Source organism: Saccostrea echinata, unplaced genomic scaffold, assembly GCF_033153115.1.
Source record: "Saccostrea echinata isolate AGI-Se365-2 ecotype Australia unplaced genomic scaffold, CSIRO_AGI_Sech_v1 ptg000028l, whole genome shotgun sequence".
Classification (NCBI taxonomy): Eukaryota; Metazoa; Mollusca; class Bivalvia; order Ostreida; family Ostreidae; genus Saccostrea; species Saccostrea echinata.
This window is the reverse complement of record NW_026889777.1, coordinates 13,570,371-13,595,652: the sequence shown is the minus strand read 5'-3', so window position 1 is coordinate 13,595,652 and position 25,282 is coordinate 13,570,371. Positions and strand designations below refer to the sequence as shown.

Here is a 25,282-nt window from a genome sequence, read left to right as displayed (position 1 = left end):
GAAAAAGAAAGCAATTTTATCTCAAATTAAATCGACAAATTTAGTCAACCAGTAGAGATATCTATGAAGATACTAACATGTACATGTACCTACATCAATGTAAATACGCTAACGGGTATTTCTATATTTGGCATTATATATACATGTATACTCTCGTTAGAGGAGCTAGCTATTGAAGTGTGAACAAAAAGTGCGTTCATTTTTGATACTTCCAAAGAAAAAAGTGAATAATTTTTAATAAAAGTTGACAGAAAACTGCAGATTCCACGTCATATCATAAAACACACACACTTACTTCCATAAGTTTATTATGAATTATTTAGAATCTAAGATAACTCATATAATGAAAATATGAGTGAAAAATTCTCGAGAAGGACGTTATATAATAAGCAAAAAAAAGTTTGATTTTTTTTATTAAACAATGCATACACCATGAATAACAGAAAAATACAACTATAACATCTCCACAAAGTGACATGAGTATATCAACAAAATTTTCCGGTCTACAATGTATATCTATAACGGAATATGAAAACAATATCCCTTTTTATAAAAAAGCAGAGTATTCTCCGTTTTGGGACCAAAAACAGAGAAGACTTGCTATTTTCTTTTTGACATCCCCTATCTCTCTCTTTCGACCTATTATATGCACCTGTAATTTATTTTTAAGTAAAACTTTAAATGAAATTTTTTTAAAAACATTACAGATTATCTATAAAATGAAGGTGAATATATGGCATCAAGAAAGAAATATATAGATACTAAAAAAATAATTTGATTTTTTTTTACGATGTAGTAATTACTTTCGTATTGGTAATATAAAAACGAAGAGTCGATTTGAAGTAAAAATGACAATATTCTTATGAAAGATATATGGGTTTAAACAGATATTTCGTTAAAACAAATCATATATGAAAAAAAAGTCAAACTTATCTTACATAATTTTTCAATGACGTCATCTTTCAAAATTTTCTTGTTGATATTTGATTAACAAACGGCTTAGATTGCTAGACAGATTTTTGTTGGCGCTTTGATATATGTTATATTCATTATTTATGTTTTATTTCTAAACATGCTCATATTGTATTGGTATTAGATAAGGAAAAAGAATGATTTAGATTTATATATTAACTCGGAGACATCCGAGTTACTTTTGCATACACAAATGATTGTTCTAAACAACACATCCATTACTTAGGATAGTTCGCGTCTTCTACAAATTAAAGCATTGCATCAACACATCATAACTGTACATGTATACCGAAAAATGAAGTCCTTATGAATAAAATTTGATTTAAAATGTTTGTATTTTGATTAAACATAAATAACTTAGATGTCTTAAATCCATTATCTTGTTCATCATAAACCTAAACGAAAATCTGACAATTTAAAACTTTTAAAATCTATTTATGAACAGTAACAAAAATATTGTAAAGATATCCACATTTTCAAAATGTACTACACTCTTTTGAAAAGAAACAAAACAAAACGAAATCACTGGACATCTATCAAAACCACATGTTTATAATTAGTAGAGTAATTGTAACGATTAAAATGTTATAAAAGAAAATTAGACTATGAATAGAGATTATCAACAATCAACAGGCTTCAGACAAGTTGTACAAACACCATTTGATAGCTAAAGCAACTGTTAAACACGAAAACTACAATTATAATTAACTTTTCATCGAATTCAGAAATCCGCCATTTATTTTTTTTTTTTTAAATCGAACTTTTAAGCCATTTTGATTGATAAATCTGTCAAACAATATGTTATCTATTTCAAAAGAAATGTTAAATAGAAAGCACAATAAATTGCAACATATTTTTTTAAACGTAACAAATTATATGTTTCTCTCATTCAACACGATAAAACCCACTGGGTCCCATTTCATCAACCAGGATAAATGTATGAAATTCATATTAATAATTTATTAATATACAACGTGGGAAAATCAAAAATTAACAATCAATGTCTTCTGTATCTTTTAAATATTAATTTACGGAATGCATTTCTGAAAGATGGGTTGAAAATTGTATATATGATAGGATTTAGCAAGCTATTTAGGTACCCTAGCCACAGAAACACGCTGAACATTGCAGGATGAAAGTCACACGAAGGACAAAATGGCGAGATTAGAGCTAGCAGGAAGAATGGAAGCCAGCATACAATGAATGCTCCCGTGATTATACCCAACACTCGGGCCGCCTTCCGTTCCCTCTTCATTTCTATCTTCGCTTTCCGAAGTCTTTCTTTATCACAGTATGGAACTTGTTTTGTGTTATTGTTGTTTGTATTCTTTGGGGGGTTTAGTTGTTTATTCAACACGTAGACATTTGAAGGGACCACTAGGAATCTTGTGTTAACTTCTGCTGTTTCGTCCTGTTCAGCCTCCTGAAACACTGGTTCCTCCGCCTGGTGGACACCATTGTACACAGTGTAGCCATCTTGACTTATGTCACTTCCGGAACTATTATGCCGTGTGGTAGCGTCAGCAGCCGTAATGGAAGGTCTTTGATAAGCACGCACAGGTCTGTGTAACCCACTTATATGTTTCTTACGAATGCGAGAACGTGCAGCTTTATAAATTTTAAGGTTTAGCACAACCATGAGAATTAAAGGACAATAGAATGCTCCTACGGTGGAGAATATAGTATAAGCTTTATCCTGGCTGATTTTACAAACCCCAGTGTGTTCAGGATTGTCTTCCTCTTCTTTCCATCCAAAAAGAGGCGCTATTGAAATCGCTATGGCAACCACCCAAACAACTGCAACCATACATAGTATTTGTTTAGCACATCGCCGCCGAATATAGTCAATATTGGACACCGCCCAGTACCTATCCAAAGAAATAGCTACTAAATGAAGAATGGACGCTGTACAACACAAAAGATCAAAAGAAGTCCACATGTCACATACAGCAGGCCCTAAATACCAGTACAAACTAATTTCATCAATCAACGAAAGCGGCATTACGAGAACGGCAACCATAAGGTCTGTCACTGCTAGAGACAAAATCAGATAATTTGAAACTCCTTGTAAACTTTTTTCCAGTATAATGGCTGATATCACAAAAACATTTCCGATGACAATGGAAACGATAACGCAACCGATAAGAGCACAGATAAAAATCATTAATTCCAAATCATACTTTGGTTCGTACTGGTAGCTAGTTAAGCTTTCATTGTCGGGATCAAACGTCATAATTTCTGGTCTAAGAGTCCCATTACTACTTCGTAATCCAAGCATTGGAGAATATATCACCTGACTGCTGCTATTATCCAAAGTCCCCGCTATCATTTTTCCTCCAAGATCTATCGAAATAATATTATCCATGTAACTCGTTCCGTTGCTTACTGAATTCTGCTGCTTAGCGTTCATACTCTGGCGTTTTAATAAAAGTCGATCAAGCTTGGTTTCCGATTTTAGCGTTAATCGGCTCTCTTCGGAAGCCCCTCAGGAGAGATCAGACATAAAATATGCGCGCGTTATAGTGTGACGCTGTCAATTGCCTTTAATATGCAGGCTCATCAGAAAACTCACAGGGTTGCCGCCAGTCAAACAATATTTGAGAACGATAGATCATTTATCGCACTGGCGGAGCGGGAAGTCGCTCTCTCAGCAGAAGTCTCGCGTGGCTTGGCGCCATATTGCGTTCATCTCTGCTCTCATCGATACTTTGAGTTCGTTTAAATTGGTGTTTATAAATTATCTCTCTTTGATTGATACCTTCTCCATGATCTCTCAGATACTTTCATCTCCGATTGTTAGCTACAATAGCTCTGAAAATATAAAGAATAAACAAGTTTTATGAAAAAAATTCGATCGATGTCATGTACGTCCTTAAATAATAATGTTTCGTAACATGTTGTGAAAAAATATGATCAAACTAAAGTACAACATAATACAAAGTAATTACTGTAACACATTAAAGTCGTTGTAACAAATACGCTACATCTGTGTGTGAATCATTAGTCTGCACTGTTAACATGAAAGCATAATACATAAGCAATGGAAGTGGACTCCAATAAGAAGCACTTAACAGTGTTCGATTACCCAAGTGAAGTTATTCAAATATGCTTAAAAGCCAGTTAGTAATCATATCATTAACATTATCATTGTCTGGCCCGGTCAACAGCCTGAAATGGCCGCTACTAAGCAGATCCATCTTCTTGTAATTGATGACATTATCTGTAACTACATGCCTCGTAATTATAATGGATTATTATTAAGTTACCAAACAGGAAGATCTCATATAGTCTTCATATTTACGATAGGGAAATGCAGCCAGGGTGAGGGGTCATCTCAAAACTAATTGACGAAAACACTTTCTTTTGCAATTGATAGTCTTTTGAAAAATTGATTTTTTTTTCACAACGTTCTTTGAAAATGTTGCTTAAAAGAAGCGAGACGACCCATAAAATAACAAATGAAATGTCAATTTAAGTTGATTGATTCCAGAAAAGAAAAGAATTACATAAACATGATATTACATCAGTTGAATTCGGTTGTTACAATGTAATGAAGTGTTAATGCCTTACATTTTAACCCGTGTACTAGTATTTACCAATTTTCAGAAATTTCTAGATTAGGAAATGAACAGACAAACTAAATGCATGGCGCAGCACAAGTGTGCGTTAACAATAAAAGAGATAAATGATGAATAAAAAGCAAAACACAAGGCATAAAGACTAAACCCTTATTCTATTTGACCGACTTTTCTCAACCAAAGCAACTGTAAGTTGGATAATATTAACAATCTCAAACTGCGAAATCCACCATTAGTGGATCTATTTGCAATCGATGTATTAACCTCGGAAACGTTTTGTCATTGCCGAATATACATTCGTAAAGTAAACTGTGTTTTGTTGATTTTTTGTTGACTTTGTGCAGCAACCAATCAAATCATCAGCGCATTTGAATTACATGCGAAGTTATTTTGGCGAGTTTGCCCACGTGTGATGAGTAAAAGACGAGACCGTGGGTATCCGACGGTGAACATAATTACACTGTTAGAATTTTTTGTGATAATTCTAAATGTAATGTACCTTTAATTAATAATATTATTAATTGATAAGATAATTCGAATTCTTATGTTTGTCAGCTACCAGTTTCGCTATTAGAAAATACACTTCCTTTCCATTTTGTACAGAAGGTCCAATGGTATGTGCATAAGTAAGCGTCTTAAGCTTTGCTCTCTTTAAGAACAACCTTATATAGTTAACTGGCACAAATGTATCGGGCTGCATAATTATTGTGTAATTCTTAGTTCTTGACATAAAATAATAAATAAATTAATTAATTAATTAATTAATAAAAATAAATAATAATTATAATGATAAAAAGCAATTGCTTGTTCATCATAAAAATGTAGTTCTAAACACTTTTTCAATTGGTGCTATAAAAGAAATATACGTGTCATTTTCATTTACTGTAAATTTGTTGTTTTTTTTAAGATTCAAAATCTTGTAAAATTATTAGATTTTACGTATATTAAACCAGCAGAAAATTATTACCCTGGAGTTGATAGATATTTTAAGAAATGAAATAAATCGAAATTTTTACATCATGCATCTTTTACAAATCACACAAGAGAGAAAGTGCCAAGTCCGGAGACTGTAAAATACTTAATCTCTGTTTATGGTCTTCAAAGGAAAACGGTAATAATTTTACTCAAAATTACTTCTTATTTATTTATAAAGCGACTTTCTAATGTTTTATCCAAACATTCTGCAGTCTGATTTTTTGTGTAGACAAAGGCCCCCCGAACACTTTTTTCACATTGATACAATTGATCGTTTTACTATTACTCTGTTTTTATATGGGTTCTGAGTGCAGCTTCTGACATATTTTAGGTATATTCTTCCATTTCCTGTGAGACGAGCATTATTTGTTCTTTATCCAGGATTGAAATGAACTTCAAGCCAGATTTTTGCTCAGTTATGAATATCATGACTGAAACTTGTTATCACATCTTTAGTATAAAATAAATAGCATAATAAAGCAGTAAATTATACAAAAATGTCCGTTACTTAGTGGACTGGGGTCAAAGTTTTTCCAAGAGCGTCAATGTCCAATATGGTCATTTTATGTTGTATTAGAACTATGATTCAACTTTTTTTCTTGCTAATTTTTGTTTTTAATGATGGTATAATAAGTGATAATATATGTTATTATTTATTATCAAAATAATGATGAACTGATATAATAACCACTCATTTTCCTGTCATACGTACATTGCTCTCTTTGAAAAAGCATATAACTATAATTTTCAATGTGTTCAGTCATCGTATTTTAAAGCATAAGTCAGAGTATACTGACTATGAACTAGAATTTTCACGGAAAACTACTCGAATCCAAAGTGTACACTTGAGATTAAATGAAATCTTTTGTCTTTGACGCGTTTCATAAAATGAATTCGCTTAGTCTGGGAGTAAGAGAAGCAACTTCAAATAAACAATTAAAAAATATATAAATGTACACCCCCTCTTAACTGCCACATATGGGTGACGTCATTGAAATATACTGAACAAAAATACCAATTTAAGACACGATCGTATTTGAAACTACAACCTGTATACGAGGATACAAAAGTTTCTCTTAATTGTTCACGTGGTCAAACGGAAGATCTTTTTTCCATTTCTTCTTTACATTTAATAAATTTGAATGCCCAAGAGAACAATTTGTCATAGTAAACAATTTTCTTCAACTTTACTAGATGACTGTAAATGCAATCATCTTTGATTTTTAATAAATTGAATATCTTTCTACCAATGTAAATAATCATATTTTTTAGTATTCAAAAACACTGGAAACTGATGTAAATTTTAATTATTTATTTTTAGTACCTTTGAATTTATCTTATTCATGTAACATGTATCATTATGTGTTTTATATACATGTGCATGAAAGGAATTTGATGTATTGTAATGGAAAATATTACATGAGTGGCACGCGGTTTTGTTTTAGATACTAACGAGTGCACAGCGCGCTTGAAAATACAAAAAACAATCTGTCTCAAGAGTGGAATAAATACCACATCTAACCAAAAAAAAAAAAAAAAAAAAACCACTTTGAATTCTCCGTTAATATCATTTTTGGTCGTGTTATCTCTCCTGTCTTTGGATTGAAGTTTTCTTTGTTGTGACGTCCTCGCGGAACGGTTAATACATGTAGTAAGCTACACGTCAAAGCTAAGCGATTTTGAGATTGAACCTTGTAAATATGGATTTTAACAATAACATTTTGCAGTTTTAGTCTGTTTCAGGATGGTTATATAATCAGACCCTTATCTACAGGGAGCTTCTTTTTTTTTTTCAAATATTACTCTCTGTGAAGAGACAGGAAATTTAATTTTGTTGCATTTTTTCCTCACAAGTGAAAGTATCACTTTTTAATTTTCATTGTGAAACTATCACTTGCCAAAAATCTCACTTTTATTAAAAGGATAAATTACAGTATTTCACTGTTGAAAATGTAATGAATGTTATATTTTGACAACCAATGAATCATTGTGTTTTACAAAGAAAGGGGGTTTTGTGTCTAATCCCTTGGTGTTTTTGTGTTTATAATATCGCTATCTCCATATTTCATTAAAAAATATGTTCAAAACAAACTAAACTAATTTTCACTATGACAGAGATTAGTTTCAGAAATCATATAAATAAAGAGGGTTTCGACGTGTCCATGGATCTAATGTTCCTCTGTTGAATTCATGGAAAAGTCTTCTCCGTTCTTTTACTATACATATTTTTTATGGATTTCCTGTGCATGAACATCAAACCATACCACTAAATTGTATGAAGAAATTGATTTTCTGAGTATACTTTATTTGTTTATAGGAAAATGACGAAATTTCTCAAAGTTTGATTATTTATATTTTTGAATATTTTTATGCCCGAAGAAAAATACTTTTAACCCAATCCCTCAAGCATGAGCAAGCATGCTTATCACTCATCAACAGACTCAGTTGAACACTGGAAATATATTCACTTTAATCACCCGAGTCAAAAACCACCCACAACTATACACATCTTTGAAATTCAACAAATATAATTTAGTAATTTTTTTTTACACTTCATAACATTTGAATGTAGGAAAGGCATGGGCTTCAGAAGCAAACAGGATCTTCAAGTAAATTATTAAAACACATCGGCAGGAAGGAGTCACAACTCACGAGTTTCATTGATATTTCTTCAGTTTCCTCATAATGAATAAGTCATCATTAGCAGTAAGTATGGACACTGAATTGCAGAGGATAATTTATGGTGATGTCCCTGACGGTAACTGCACTCTTCTGTCTTTTTATGTACCTTTCCTACTGGGATTTCTGATTGCACTCACACAATCCTAGCAACACTAGGATGTTAGATGGTGCCATCTGCTTGATTAGAATAATGCACAAATTGCCCTAGTAAGTCTTCACTTTTATCTATATCCAGCTTTTGTCTACCAACCTAAGTATTCTCTCTGTTTCTCCACTGTGTCATCAAGATTGTCTCTTTAATAGCTAATATCAGTTTGATTAAAAATTGAGATATTTTTTTAATGTATAACCTTGAACTGTTTGTACTTAACATCATTCCTACAGTTACAATTTCAAAATAAACCCATAAATCACACTATCGAAATTGACTAAATATTTGATTACTTTTGTAATAGAAATATTAAAGTATCTAGATTATTTAAGAGAAGTACAGTCGTATTTTGCATTTTTCGGTAAATTTAAGTGAATTCCGTTCGAACACTACCCAAGTGCTAGACTGGAAAATCTTATCTTTGTAACCTCATTGATTTAGAATCCTATATTCATTAAAAGATCTTAATTAGACAGAGAAAACCCAGGTAATAAAATCGATTTAATTAAATTCTAAAAATAACCCCACAAAGACACAATCTTCAAAGTAGTCAATATACCCTACCTCTCTAATTATCAAGAGAATTTAATCAACTCTGAAAATCAGGGCTTAGAGTTCTCCATTTCTGAGGTTTTATAAAAAGAGTTTAAGTGGAATTGGTTCCTTTAAAGTAGAGATACCAACTCAAATTAAACGTTTCTATTGACATACAATGATTACATTAAATTTCGAACACCCTTTTAAAAGATTGGTCTCGATATCGTTCGGCGCCTTATGAACGTCATGGCTTAAGTTAGTACAAATCTACAGTTTTATTGTATAAAATTGCACCTCTGATACGTAGTCTAAGGGTTTTGTTCATTATTTCAAATGGCGATAAGAGCATATCTCATTATTTGTACCCTAACGTTATTGGATTTTTTCGAAACATTTAGATTTCTTGTACTTTTGTATAGAAGTGGGAGATCGTCCTTTTATCTCATCAAGGATTCCAAACACAGATTTATGCAAATATTACGTTATGTTTATGATAATAGCTGTATTTTGTGTTTTGCCTTGAAAACTGTGGGCCATTGTAGACAAATTTTATTAACTCATTGTTGTACTTGTGTTTCCATGAAATGTATGGAGATAATGAACAGTTTTCAAGCTCAAACAGTCCATTAAACAGTACAAATTTTGAAGCAAAGCAAACAGGGACCTCTAAACCATCATAGGTGGGATCAGGTGCCACGGAGGAGCATTTGTTTTAAATCAGAAAATGTTTTTAATGAAATATGTCATTATATACATTTTGATGCATCGATTTATAATAATATATAGACTTATAAAAATACAACATTAAATAAAATGTAATTGTTTAAGCAGGTTAGAATGAAAAGAACAAAAACAAAATAAAGATAGGGTATTTTGCAAGTTTAATTGCATGACTATTTGAAAGTTTTTGCATCTTGCAAAATGAATCGTCTCATTTGAATTTACCTCCGTCCTGATACATTTCTGTTTATTTTTGGAGCCTCTTTTATATGAGGGTAAGTAGTAAGTAAAATAAGCGTTAAAGAAACAATCACCCCCCCCCCCCCCCCACACACACACAGAACGTCACACACAAAACAATGGTTTCAAATCTAATCTGTCATCACAAACATGTTACATGTTTATATAAAAGTACGATGGTTTGGTGTTTCAAAACTCTCTCTCTCTCTCTCAGTGTATGAGTGTGTGTGTATGTGCATTTGTAAAAGAAAGTTTCATTAGTAGAAATCACTTATCATTGTATTTTCTCCCTACAGTAATATTCTAACATGAAAAAATAAAATACAGTTTTGTATTACTTTCTTTTTTCTTGCAATTGAATGAGCTATAAATAGTTCAGCTTTTCCCCCGAAGAGCTAAAGAAAAAAGTTGCAAGTTATATATATTTCTTAATTTTTACACGTTTTCAGAAGAGAAAACACGTCAATGGAATAAAAATCCTGGCAAATATGAACACGGTTAATTGAAACTACTGACAAGCAACTGATTATTGTGGCGATCAAAGAGGAATGAATCAAGGATATTCGCATGCAAACAGGTGATAGCTAGCAGATTATAAATAGAAATGGAAACCTGCAGGTTATGAGAAAAAGAGAAAGTACTTTTTCTTTTACTTTTGTTCATGAAGCACTTGCAATGGAAACGCATTATAAACAAAAACTAAGAAACATACAAATCAATTATTCCGGAAGTGAATAAAAAAACGTTAAAAGTAACGAAACGATTGATCAATCTCATAAATTCGGTAAACAAAACGAATCATAAACAGGACAATCACGTAGCCCTGAAAACACCAGAGGTGGGATCAGATGTATAGGAGTACGCATTCCCTGTCACACACCGGTCGCAGTAGCCTAGTGGCGGGGCGTTTGCTTCCTGACTGAGGCCCGGGTTCGATTCTCGTTTAGCGCGGCGCGTCAAACCCAAAACGTTAACACTGGTAGCGTCTGTTCCTTCGCCAAGCACTCGGCACTAGAAGTGAAAGTCAATGGTCTTTTTGGAAGAGACCTTTAAAACCGAGGCCCCGTGTGATGGCACGAAAAAGAACCCTCACAACTCAATGGCCCTGATTGATGAGTATTGGTCTAAATTTAAAGCCCTTCACTGATATATGGTGAAATATCTTTATGACTGAAAAATTTTCGAATGGGAAGGTAAAACGGCATCAATCAATCATTCAATTGACTGGTCACACCCGTCGTGAGTCCTATGTATTGATCAAGTAGAAGGAGTTCTCCGTAGCCAAGCTAAGAATAAAAGCAATGACCTAACAAATCATATATAAGAATCAGGTCAGACAAAATACGACCCACCGATAGGTTGTATTTACAAACAAGGTTATTATAATGACTGTAGAATATTGCAAAAAGGTGAACTTAAAGGGGGTTTCTGATTTCTGCTAGATTTAGTCGGGAGATATAAAAACAATTTCAGGTGATGTTGGAATAGAAGAGTTTTCATCTTCTCATGAAAAAGTTTTTGAATAAATTCTGCTTCATAGAAATATAATGGCTAAGAAAGGCCAACAATTAGTGCCCATCTGAATTTCAACGGATCATTGGCATACTTTGTCTCCAAAGACTATATAAATATCGTCAATGAGGAACTCCAGCATCTTTTTAATAATATCTTCAGAGTGTTTATAGAATTAGAATGATTTTTAGCGAAGTAATTTTGAAATTGTACAAGATGAAACTTTGCCATTCAATTAACTCAAAAGTGACTGAAAGTCTATTGAAAGATGACTGAATGGCATAGCTCTGCCATTCAGTGACATTTCCAGACCTTTCAGGGACCATTTAATTGACTCAGTGGAGTAGGTTCATCCTGTGATGACCAATCACAAGAATGAAAATTTACAAATTCCTTTTTTATGAGGGAAGCAGTTGTCTTGGATGTTAAAATAGCCTGATCTTTAACAAATAATGACATCAAATTTATTATTTATGCAGTGTAAACAAGCCTATAAAACCATAATACGGAAAAAGTGGTAAAACTATTCTCCATCACTGAGGTCATACAGTGTATGACTGTATTTTATTCCTAGGTCGGGAAAATCTTAAATTAAGGTAAGTGATAAACATTGCAAAGCAATAATCAATCCTCCGACTTCTGGACGCTTGACATTATACTCCGGTGAGAGTGATTTTTACCTGTATTAATTACCGGTATAAACCTCAATTGAGAGGACGAGTTATGGTTGGCTTGTGATTTCCACTTCAAAGTACGGTTAACCCGATAAGGACATTAGTCTCAGCAGTGGCAGGAACCTTCCAATGTAGATACATTATAGTATCAAGTTATAAAATATTAATTATTCAGTGCAAAAGGAATAGGGAGGATCGTTTTTGATCATTATTGTGTAAGTGTGGAAGACATGGGGAACAATTTTTGATTTTGTTGATAACTTGACCAAATACTGACTGTTTTTGTTTTTTGTTTTTTTTTTTTTTACTTCCATCTCTGCTGTATGTTTTCAATCAAGAGTTGAATAATAAACAGTTTAATTCAAAGAAATTATCATTTACACATTTATTAACTGATCTTAAAAGGGACCTAATTTTGAATATTTAATCTCATCTCAGAAAGATATACATGCAATAAACTTTAAATTCTCTTTTTGCATGTATTCTATTGAGATTTAATTTCAACATACATTTCCTTTCCCTTAAATTGACGCACTCTCAGGTTTTGAATGGAATAACAGACATTTCATTTAGAGTCTTTTTCTGTAGATTACTTGTTATATTGCTATGTTTTGTCACATATTTTTCTAATTTTCATTAAATGTTTCAGAAATAAAACAAGTGTACAGACTGGTTGAAAAATATGTTTAAATGGAAATGAATATCTTATTTCAGAAACACATGCTACTTTCTTGCTGCCTATATAAAAACTTGCCTCTAAATAGGGGAAAATCGTTTAATGGAATGCGTTTTCGATCATAATGATAAACAAACCCGGCTAAAAATAACAACTGGTTACCGAAAACGAGATTGTCTTAAACTCGTCCCCTGAATCCCCTGTAAATCTGGAGAGATCGATTCCAGGGAGCCATTTTGTGCCACTGAAGCTTAAGAAATAACTTATGCAACAAAAATCGAAGATTGCCTACAAAATTGCCTTGAAAACAAAAAGCTATAATGGCCGGCCTATAAAAGACAGTAAATAATTCAATGTTTCTGACGCCATGTTAGGACCCTAGCCTCTCAGACCCAGATTCCATGTTTATTTATAGTCATAATCTGATTTTATCCAAGAAAAAGAAGACATATGACTATATTTACGTAATTTTCTTTTCTTTCCAGCTAGTAATGGACTCCGTTTAAACGCAGATTGCCGAGAATTCGGAGGACATAGATAAAGTATAATTCCTCAGAAGTACTTTTGAAGTATTTCTAGTTAAAACAATAAAAATACTTTAGAACAGAACAGGTACCATTATCTTTAAAAAAAATTAGAGATGAAAAATATTTGGCAAAATATTTTGTATAATTAAGACGATAATCAATTAATATCCAAAACAAGGAAAGATATAAAATGTAATTCTTCGAAATTAATGTTTTTCCACAGTCATCCAAACGATAAACATATTCTAAAAAACCAAGCTTCGTTTTGAAAGACTGATTTGGAAAAAACATTATCTATAAACAGTCAGAAGAGCGTGAAACCCGCTGTGAGTGAAACTGTGAAATCAACAAAATATTAACATCTATATTATTGTAACAATTTAATTGAGCTACTGGATGACACATTTCGATATAATTAATTTCTACACATTTATAATAATCAAATAAATTATTCGGAATCTTGACATGCCGAGGCTTGAGGAGGGATATCTCTCCATAAATTTATAGAAATGCGTTAGATATACATTAATTAAAATAATCTGTGATTTTGGTCTTCATTAGGGTTAGCCCCTTTTCTAGTTTTTCCAGTCAACATATTAATTATAATCGTTACCACCCGTCTGTCATACTTTGAACATTATTACAGCTTGATAAATATCAGAAACCTTTAGCTGAGTTGGTTAGAATTTCTGTGCTTTCCATAAATTTAGCGAATAACTTTATATGTATATAACATTACATTACACGGTCCCTCGGTCTTTAGATATATACTTTTACATCAAGTTTTGTTTCCCATTGATTTTGATATATATATATATATATATATATATATATATATATATATATATATATATATATATATATATATATATATATATATATATATATATATATATATATATGTTGCATTTTAAAAAAGAGTTTATTTAGTTTATTACAGAGTTATAATTCTCTGAGAGACACTTGGAATTTTTAAATAATAAAAATAAAAAACTGCAAAAGTGAGTTACACTTCTTGACATTTGGTTGACTGACTAAAAGTGTATACACTTGTGTTGTAGCTTGTTCTGATCTTTAATGATTTATGGTAATTAGGTCCTCGGGATTTTACAAAAGCAATGAAGAACTAGGTTGGATATTGACAGGAACATGTTTCTCACAACCGCAACAAAACAATTTGCAATTGACATAGCATAATTAAATGCTAACATATATTGCTATGTTAAATTTTGTAAATAATGGATTTTGAGAGAAATAGATCAAGATTAAACTATGCATTCTGTTTACATTAACGGATTGCAATAAAACTTGTAGTAATTACCGTGTATTTTGATTGATTGATTGTGTGTTGTTTTAAGTTTCGAGAATTTTTCACTCATATAGAGACGTCACCATATACCGCATGGTGAAGGCTTTAAATTTAGACCTTTACTCGGCGCTCAGAGCCATTGAGCAGTGATGTTTTTTATCGTGCCAACGCCTACCGTGACACGGGGCCTCGGTTTTTAAGGACTCATCCGAAAGACCGCAACTTTCACTCCAAAGTGCCGAGCGCTTGGCGAAGGAAAGTTGCTACATATTTTGTATCGACTTAGGTCAGTCGCGGTCGTGATTCGAACACCCGACCTTCAGATCACTGAGCGAGCGTTCTACCGACTGAGCTACCGTGACATATTGAAAAACACATGAGAGACAAATTATATTCTCTTAATTAATTATCCTAATGATTGCTCGATAGTGAAATAGATACTACCTAACAATATGTAAAATGAAAACACGGAGATTTGTAAAATTAAGTCAGTGATTACAATGTATGTAGACCTGTTAGAGCACATGTTGATTTTATATTTTTATTTCTTTTGCATAAAACACCCATATGGGTCAAGCAATACAATTCATCATTTAAATAAAAAACAGAGAACAATGACTGTACATATACAATAGGTATGAATAATTTACTCCTTATATGTGGACCTTTTATTTTTAAATTCTACCGTTCACGGTATCTCAGTCAGTAGAACGCTCGCTCCGTGATCGGGAGGTCGTGAGTTCATATCTCGGCCGCGACTGACCTAAAAATGGGTAGCAACTGTTCCTTCGCCATGCACTCGGCATTTTGAAGTGAAAGTTGTGGGTCCTTCGGATGAGACCTTAAAAACCGAGGCTGGCAGGCGTTGGCACGATAAAGATCCCTCACTGCTCAATGACCCTGAGTGCCGAGTAAAGGTCAAAATTTGAAGCCCTTCACCGTTATACGAGTGAAAAATTCTCGAATGGGACGTAAAACAACATTCAATCAAGCAATCAATTTCTTAATTCTAATGATTGTTTTATAAAAGACCACAGAGTACATGAATTACTCGACATGTGATTACTTTATACAGCCCATTATCATGTAATCAATATTACCAGAATATAAAAATCTCAGCTATCTGTTTTTCTTAAGGGTCCTTTATTATTGTTTTAAGGAAAAAGAACAATTATAGTAGAATCGTTCTTAGAGCTGTTTTGAATGCATGAGATGAAGCATTTATCACAACCTTCTGAATTTAGTGAATGTTTATACTAATACTTTGATAGGACATAATCAATAAACGGAAGAAGAAAATGACTTCTTGTTCTGAACCATTCCAGTCATTTACAAGCAATTTGTGGTGGCTTGTGTAATTAGGTCCTCTAGGAATTAAGAATTGCGACATTTCGTCGTGCCAAAGTCGATCGAAAAAAGAATAGTTCCATCCAGAAGACGGACAGCAGGGTGTCAATTAGTCAAAGATGTGATTAATTGATGAAATGAAGGGAGAAAACAAGAAATGTTATCTTCGAGATAAAAGCATTTTTTGTCTCGCAAAAAGCTAGGGACAACACTCAGCAAGTGCTACAGTGCAAATATTGGAGTGTTTTCAATCAACGATAGCGTGATAACGTTTATCCTGTATGCGAGACACGGGAAAATTGAAAACAATAAATCTACCAAAAGTTACGCAGTTCTTCAGAAAATATCCTCTTTTCTCCTGTAGCTGTCGGGGAATAAAGCCTCGAGGTCTTCAGATTTTGATGGAAAATCTAAATATGGAACAGCCTGAAGGTCGCATTTTTTTTTTTGAATATAAAACCTCTAGTCAAGATACTAATAGGAGTCTCTAGGTAATTTCAACCATATAAAAAAATTACATCAATAAAATTGTGTTTTTGAACTCATTTAAGAATTATCAATTGTTTTATAACTTGATGGTATTTGTGGGTAATTAAAGAGAGGTCTTGAGGAATGCATAATTGGGTATTTTTCTATTGATACAAAATAATGTCTTCAGTTCTAATTCTTTTCTCTTACCATTTCCAAACTGAAGGAAATTGCAGTTTTTCATATATATATATATATATATATATATATATATATATATATATATATATATATATATATATATATATATATATATATATATATATATATATATATATATATATATATATATATATATATATATATATATATATATATATATATATATATATATATATATATATATATATATATATATATATATATATATATATATATATATATATATATATATATATATATATTATATATATATATATATATATATATATATATTATATATATATATATATATATATATACGAGGTATGCAAGCCCAAACAATTGAATGCGAAACTTGAGACGCTAATGGACAAAAAGGGGAATACAAGGTTGCTGTCTCGTGACATTCGTTCATTCATACATGGAAAAGTTAACCATTGCCTCAGTACGAAAAGAGTTTATTTATATTAATATGAAATAATGACATATATTGATATCAATAAAAAATTCCTTAAGGACAGTTCAATCTATAGTCTTACAACTAAATTAAAACAACACGAAATGTAACCCATATTCATTAAACATTTTGTTTGTATTTATGTTTTATTTTAGATTGTATTTTAATTACATGTACATAAGAACACTCTATAATTATCCTCATTAAGTGAATAATAATGGAGAAAGGGTATAATAAAATAAATAAATAAATGACACTCTGTTAAATTATGTAGTTAAGCATCCTAATCCCTTGAGCTTTAAAACATGATGTTCTCAGAAGTTTGTAGTTCTGTCTGTGTATATTTCAATATCATTTTGATTATGACCTGTATACCATACGTTGATACATTATTACAAGCTAAAAGATAATATTTAATATATGATAAATTCATTTTAATATTTACAGCGTTTGATGGCTTCTTAATTGTATTAAACATATTACAAAAGTAAATAGAGAGCAAATTGTGAAAAACTTGAATCTTTTAAAACCAGTATCAGGAATTGATTAATTTAAGAATATATGTCTTTTAAAAGAGTTTATTGATTTACATGTATATTTTCATCTTTTAATTTTTCGGCTTCTGGTTTTCAAGTGTCCCATTACGAACAACCCATTAATTTAAAATGTATTTGATAAAAAGAAAGTATTCTTTTAATTTTTTTTTCAAAAAAGACAAGATACCTGATCTCACATCTCGAGGTTTCAAGTGTCAGTGAGTTTGTCGGTGTGTTCTTTGGTTTGTCGATGTGTGTCGGTGGATTCGTCGGTGTGTTTGTCCCATTTACAATTCACACTATTTACAGAATTTAGGAGATTAATCACTGCTCGTTATCATCATTATATTTTTCATTTACGAGGAAAATACTTGATTGACAAGTTGTTCAAGCCTAAAAGCAACATTATATTGTCATCTTCAAATTTCTTATTAAAAAATTGTGTTACTATATTAATTTTATTTGATTTTTTCCCTTGACATTTACTGTTAATTGTGCTACATTATTATTTAACAAAATCTTTTTTATCTTTAAAAAACAAGTGAAGGGAAATTATAAAACAGCATGTGGTAAGATGGTTTTTATTTACTTAAAGCCAAGGAGCACATTCCCAGAAAAGAAGGAGGATGATCCGTTAATTTTACAGCATGGGGGGTCACCTGGAAATTGCAGAACAATCCTAATGGAATTTAGATAACACATTCTTTATCTCTTAGAAACTATGGAGTACTTTATTCCAGCAGTCTAGCATAATTGATCATTAACTTTAGATAATTAGAGCATACGAAATTAGGTCTTCTGAGGAAATCTAGTTCAGACACTAGAAAAAGTGTGTGTTTTATTACGGAGTGATGTACTATCGCTGATCTAGAAATATTGTTTCTATCTTTAGTAGCTTTACAATTCGTCAATGCGATAAAGATGCAAAATATATATATCATCATGCACACACATTTCACACTCATTACATTATAAAAATTCACATTAAAATGCTTAGTTTTTTGGTTTTTATTTTTATTTTTCATAAAAGGTTAGCAAGAACTGCCGCAACTCATGGTATTGCAACATAACATCTTAATTTCAAATATATAGGTATATATATATAAAAAAAAGATATTGGTTTAAAAATAAATATATATATATACACTGTATAATGAAAATGGTGAAGATAACAGTGATTGATCAAAAAATTCTACAAACAATCCACATTTGTAAACATGGCATAAAGTTCTACGTGACAGTTTATGACATCCTTTTATAAACTTTCATGGAAAATAAAAATCAAATTTACTCCACGTTAATTTCAAATACCATAAATACATGTAGTTCCTTTAAATTTGATAGCTAGATTGCTAACAAATTAAGTCATTTTCCGATAAAACGCTGCAACGTGCTACGAATTAGACAGTTCTTGGAAATTAAAAAAAAAACATAAGGGAAATTAGAAAAGTTGAGAAACATATAAATTTTCAAAAGGTGACAGGTAGGTGTGATTCTAACTGAGAGATTTTAAACACAGGCGACTTAGACATTGTTTTCTTCCTTTATTCAGATAAGACTGTCATGGACAAATTCAGGACATTATTAAGGAAAATTAGCAAAGCTATAATAATATTTCCTTTGAATTATAATTGTCATACTTTTTCTTTAATCCACAAGGAAATGAGGTTATATGTCGAAGACAGGCCCGTAGCAAGGGGAAAAGGGAGCAGGGACTGTCTAATTTTTCCAAGATGTCTTTAATTTTGATTTTAAATCTTAAATTTAAATTAGATGGAAAGTTTACTTAAAGACCTGTCCCCCTTTTTGCCTTTTGTTGAAAAGACTGAGGATCCCTATTGGGTTTTCAACTTATGGCAATTTCTCTTGCTTGACAAAGTTTTTAAGACACTTAAAAAATTTTGCTTCTCGTTTATTTTCTGACTCCTCCCGCGCCCCATCCCTGCACAAAGACGGAAATACTTGAAAAATGATAACTATTAAATTATTGTGGCTGAGAGAGAGAGAGAGAGAGAGAGAGATGTTCCACCTACCGCAATATATACTTCCTAAAAGCCTCCAGATTTATTTTCAAATAGAAATAATTCTCGATATAATTTTGCACCAACATTGCTACATGTTATCGTACTCCTATTTCAGCGATTGCTAATTTTTCTGCTTTACTTCCAAAAAAACATGAAAAACAATATCAAATGTCGATAGTCTACACAGAAAAAAAAAATCCCATGCTGGTTTATAATGGCTAAGCATTTCTGTGGGGTCTTCTTCAAACATTCATTGGGAGTTTATCATCTATTATTTAAACAAATATTTGCCAATTAACCCCTTCTAGAATGCTAATAAAACAGTATTAGGTATGATATATATGTTGCAACAGTAAGGTTATCTATTCAATTGAAAACTACACTATGAAAATTTAAGTCAATATAGAAAAAAAAACTTTGATGTTGTTAAAAGAACTTAACATTAGATAAAAGCACCTCCAGTAGATTTATGAATAAATTCTGGAAAAAAACAAACAACAGTTTTTACCTTAAGTCGATCATCAATAAATCCAGAACAATGGTACTTTCCAAACTGTTACTTTGTCACAAATCGTTACAACTCAAATGCAGATTGCAGAGAGCACTGGTGCACGTCCTACGTAATCGCGACTCCTATATGTACAAAGCCGGCGATAATTACTTCTGATTGACTAAATTATCCTAGTTCTGATGTTGGAATTTCCAATTATTACAATGCACTGCAACTAAAAAATCAGAATCAATAAAATCCATTTACAGCTATTTGTCTATTTTGTTTATAAATTCTGCAAAGAATCAGTGTTTAATTTACCACCACAGTAAGAAAAATGAACATATCCACACGACAAAATAAATCATTACAGAGGATTTAAAACAAAAAAATAAAATGTGAGTCCTTCATAATTATTTCAATATAAAAATTGTTATCAGTTTGTAAAAAAAAAAATCTAGGCGCTATGCACTGTCCTTAGACACTTGGTCTGTTTACCTGGATCCAGGATATGCACAGATTATGCTCTCTTTGTTTCCTTGTTGGATCATTCAGTCTACTCAGCAGCGGATAAATATACCGGAGTCCTTGTAGGAAGTGATTTAAAACAGCGGTGGTGTACCGCGGGACAAGTCGCGCGCACTATCGATTGCAGCAGACGAGAATAGCTGCACACGGTAAGATCTGCTCGAACAGAGGAATCAACATACGAATATCTTCCTTAACGATTGACAAATATTTCACACTTACACTGACACTGGACAGTAATTATATCGACAGATAATAAAATCTTCGTAAAAGAACATCATTAAGATAATCACAAACGATTTCTTACACCATTATGGAGTTCATGTTTTGCTTGAGTTGAATAATTTCGGCAGAACGTCTGCAGCCTCAAGTATGCAATAGAGCGATGTATATTCGGCACGTTTTTCAGGTATAGCTCAAAAGGGTTAGGCTCAAAAGGGTTAGGAAATGAATTGTTTGGGACAATGAAGTCAAATAACTACTATTTAATAATTCATTGCAGTTCTCAACAAATCAATATTAGACGTTTATTTTGTATACATTGTATTAATCTTGATAAAGCTTTGTTAATATGAAATAATTGTTTCATTGTCTTCTGTTTACAAAAGTGTTAGCAATTATTTGAACATATTTTATTGTGATACACAAATGATTGAAAACAAGTTCTGATAATTTACCAGTTCCTCTTCTGGTGTAAGTTAAGTTAATACGGTTAATACAATTTTCATAATAAATACATTTACATAGTAAATATTATTGGCGAATGGTATCAATAAAATTGAAGTATTTATTAAATCTGCAAGATTGTTCTATAAATATATGGACTTCTGAAAAAAAGAAATAAAGCACTCTATAAGACAAAGTGTCACTAGTCTAAAACAACAGACTACTATAATCTTGTCTTGAAATGTTTGTAAAATAGCACTATCAAATCATAGTTTGAATAGGTTATAAGTATAATATAACTATTTATTGACCTGGCAAGTCATAGTTAAACTCTAAATTTGAAAATAAGCAGACACTTTGACAACCATTTTCTGTTTTTACTTATATATATATATATATATATATATATATATATATATATATATATATATATATATATATATATATATATATATATATATATATATATATATATATATATATATATATATATATATTATTTGCCAGCTATCTGATTAGCTCAAATTAGATCATTTGATCAAGTATCAAAAGTCATATAAACTGGGTATTTCTATTTTAAGTTTCTAAAAAATTATAAACCTGCTTTTTCTAATATTGGAAACTCTCGTCTGTGAAGCAAGAATAGTGCTGACATTACAATAAACTGGATGTTTCTAAAAACAAATACTGCAACTGCTATTCGTTACTGTGACGTCATAATGCGAATGAATAACAATACCTTCTTTGAGAAAGTATTGAGTATTAGAAACATGCATTTTAAGACAATTCTTATTAACTGATAAAAAAAAAATAAAACAATTGTAGCCTTTTAATTCGATACATACCCTAGATATATAGACCTTAGAGAAAGCATATCGACCTCAGACTTCGTGCTCGGTCGATATGCTTTCTCTAAGGTTTATATATCTAGGATCTAGGGATTGACCTCATCAAAAGGCTATAATTGTATATGATATAATTTTCATACATTGTAACGAAATTTGTCATTGGTTCGTTTATAATCACGTGTCAAGGTATATAAATGCAGATAGACCTGGACTCTCTAATTATAAACTTTAAAAACTCGGATAGACCCGGACTTTCTAAAAACTTTCTTTTTTCAAATTAATTTTGTTTTGTTAATCTCTTTAAAAAATAATATAACAAATGTAACCCTACAAGTTGACTATTGAATCCTATGTATTTCCATAAATATTTGTATTTTTAATGTTGAAAACCAATTAACACGTAATCCGGAACTCTGTGAAACATGTTCTGATCAAAGGGGTTTTTACAGTTATTTTAAATCGAGTTTATTTACGAAATAAAGCATCGACCGAATTGTTTTGATCAGTAATATATACTTTAATGATATTTCATACAACCCTTGCAGAATGCCTTCGAGGACTATTATTTTTATTCTGTTAATCCTTCAAATAATTATTTATCAAGAGAAAAAGTTTACCAAATCTGGTTGACCTAAATGATTCTTAGTACAGCTGTGTCATAAATAACTAGTTGTTTTCGGTCAAAATTGTTTTAACGTAATATGAATCCAAAAAGCTTTCAGCATAAAAACAATATGGTCGACACTCTGTCAAAAGAACCAGAAACAAACAGAACGCTAAAATGAATAGATAAAGTGAAACTCGGAGGAAATTATCAGGATATGGCATTTTTTCTAGGAGAGTGGAGTTATGAGGGAACTTTTTATCAATAGAAACTATGACTTTTTTATGGTTGAAAAGTATAAAAAGCATATTGAAAAATCCTAAATGTATATCTGAGGTAATTTTAAAGTAAAATAAGATTAGTTGATACGATATACAACTTTCGTTTGATTGTCCACCTGTGTTCGTATTTTGTTTTTCTCTTAAAAAAAATAAAAATAAATAAATAAATAAATAAATAAACAAACAAACGAAAAACATTTCAAAAATCTTTGAAATCATAGAAACAAATTATGCAAGACACTCCTTTGTGTAGGGAATATATTTTTTTCCCATGAAATGATGAATTATAAGAATGTTCTTTGAAACTAGTTTAGGAAAACTGCAGGGGAATTATGTTTTAAACGTGCTGTATGAATTATTCTTTTCAAGAATAGAAAGATAGAATATTGTCATATTAAAATGCAAGCATTATAAGTTATGTCGTTTCATTTTTTTTTTAAAGAATAATCATTTTGATACATCAGAAGATCAAAGCAAAAAAAAAAAAAAAAAAAAAAAAAAAAAATAATAATAATAAAGACATCTGGAGGTGACCAGTAAGAGAGTTTTCGAAGCACATGTTACTATTGAGAGAGTGTTCGAAGCACACGTAGTTTAAGAGTGTTTGAAGCACATGTAGTAAGAGTGTTCGAAGCGCATGTAGTTAGAGAGTGTTCGAAGCACATGTAGTTAGAGAGTGTTCGACGCAAATGTAGTGAGAAAGTGTTCGCACATGTAGTCAGAGAGTGTTCGAAGTACATGTTACCGAAGGCAATATTCCGATGTAAGGTACATTTTGCAAAAATGTATGGGCATATATTGTTGCCCGTGTCAATATGTGCTTATAGACGATAATTTGTGTAGTAAGGGTTGGTAAACAACAAAATATACCGTAAAATTGTTTAAATGTAAACTTACTTTATTAACAGTTTCAAAATAATCACCTGAACAGAATTCTTATGGGAGCCTTTAATGATTGTTGACAGGGAGACTAAGTAGCAAAGTCAAAAAAGCAAAAACAAACAAACAAACAAAAAAAAAAAACCCCAAACAAACAAAGAAAAAACACAAACAGAACACTAAACTAAAAAATAAAAGATTTTAAAAAAATGCCTTTTTTCCTGAGACATTGTAAGACAAGAGTTTACCTAAAAAAGAAAATAATAGCATAAATGCAAGCTGTTGGATTCGTTATTTTATCGGAGGCTAGGATATAAGGTGTCAATTTCGATCATGTAATAGTATTTTAAGTTAATACAAAGAGAAAAAATTACAAGGTGGCAATTAATGCAACGTGTGCTTTCAACTGTTATTTGTTCACAAAATGAATAAGAATTTTATATTTTATCATATTTTGTATGAAAATTAGTCATTATTTGTTTATTATGATAAAATCCATTCGCAACTTTTGAAATTTCAACATCCGTAGGGTAATATACACAGCTGTTGGGTTTGGTTTTGAAATAAGAGGATACTTGTTTACTACGACTTTCTGATGAGTTGCCAATAGGTGTTAAGACCATGATCAATTTCATGTCACATTTAATTTTGATCCTCACTTCACCTTTCTAAGGTTAACCCTCCCATGAGAAATGCTGCTATGCATGGCATGATCAGGCCAACATAAGCAGAACCGAATACTGAATACACCGTCTAACACCAACAACGTTGTACGTCGTTTTATTTTGAATTTGTTCAAATTACAACCCTCTATTGTTATTGTTGTGAAAGATGGAGCATAACGTTAATAAGCGGTATCTGACGAACATTGATGTCAATGTCCTATATTAAATGGATTAAAAGTTACAGCTGCTAAATGTTTGACAGGAACTAAAGCAACAGAGGAATCACTTCGGGATCCGGTTCCTTTCAGGAACAAAACAACTAGGTGAATTAATGGAATGGTTCCCATAAAGAATATTTTCATTTCTTAGAAGAAATGAAATATATATGACGTGAAAATAATAATGAAAATATGTATGAATAAACCAAAAAAGCTTGAATTAAGTAAACTTCCTTATGTTTTGAAATGATCACAAAACATAAGGAATTCAGTTGATCTGGAAAAAAGTCAAATGTTGTAATTTTCCTATCTATATTAAACGACATATACAATTTATAGATTAAATATAAAGATAACAAACAGTGATCATTCTCTGATGTCCATTAAAGCAATACAAATTATGAGCAGAACCAAAACGGGCATCTGAAAACAATGATAGGATCAGGGTCCAAGAGGGAATAAGTATCTCCTATCGACTGGTCACACCCTTCCTGTGCTCCCTCTCATAATTATATAA

At 31.4% G+C, this 25,282-nt stretch overlaps 1 protein-coding gene across 1 annotated transcript; it reads right to left on the bottom strand.

Moving 5' to 3' along the window:
* Positions 1 to 1,429: 1,429 nt before the first annotated feature.
* LOC133194140 (5-hydroxytryptamine receptor-like) lies at positions 1,430 to 20,297 on the bottom strand. The gene is made up of 2 exons (XM_061330122.1): positions 20,095 to 20,297; positions 1,430 to 3,783 (listed from the first exon to the last, which is right to left on the bottom strand). The coding sequence occupies exon 2, from the start codon at positions 3,380 to 3,382 to the stop codon at positions 1,970 to 1,972; it is 1,413 nt and encodes a 470-aa protein (XP_061186106.1). The 5' UTR covers positions 3,383 to 3,783; positions 20,095 to 20,297; the 3' UTR covers positions 1,430 to 1,969.
* Positions 20,298 to 25,282: the final 4,985 nt, after the last annotated feature.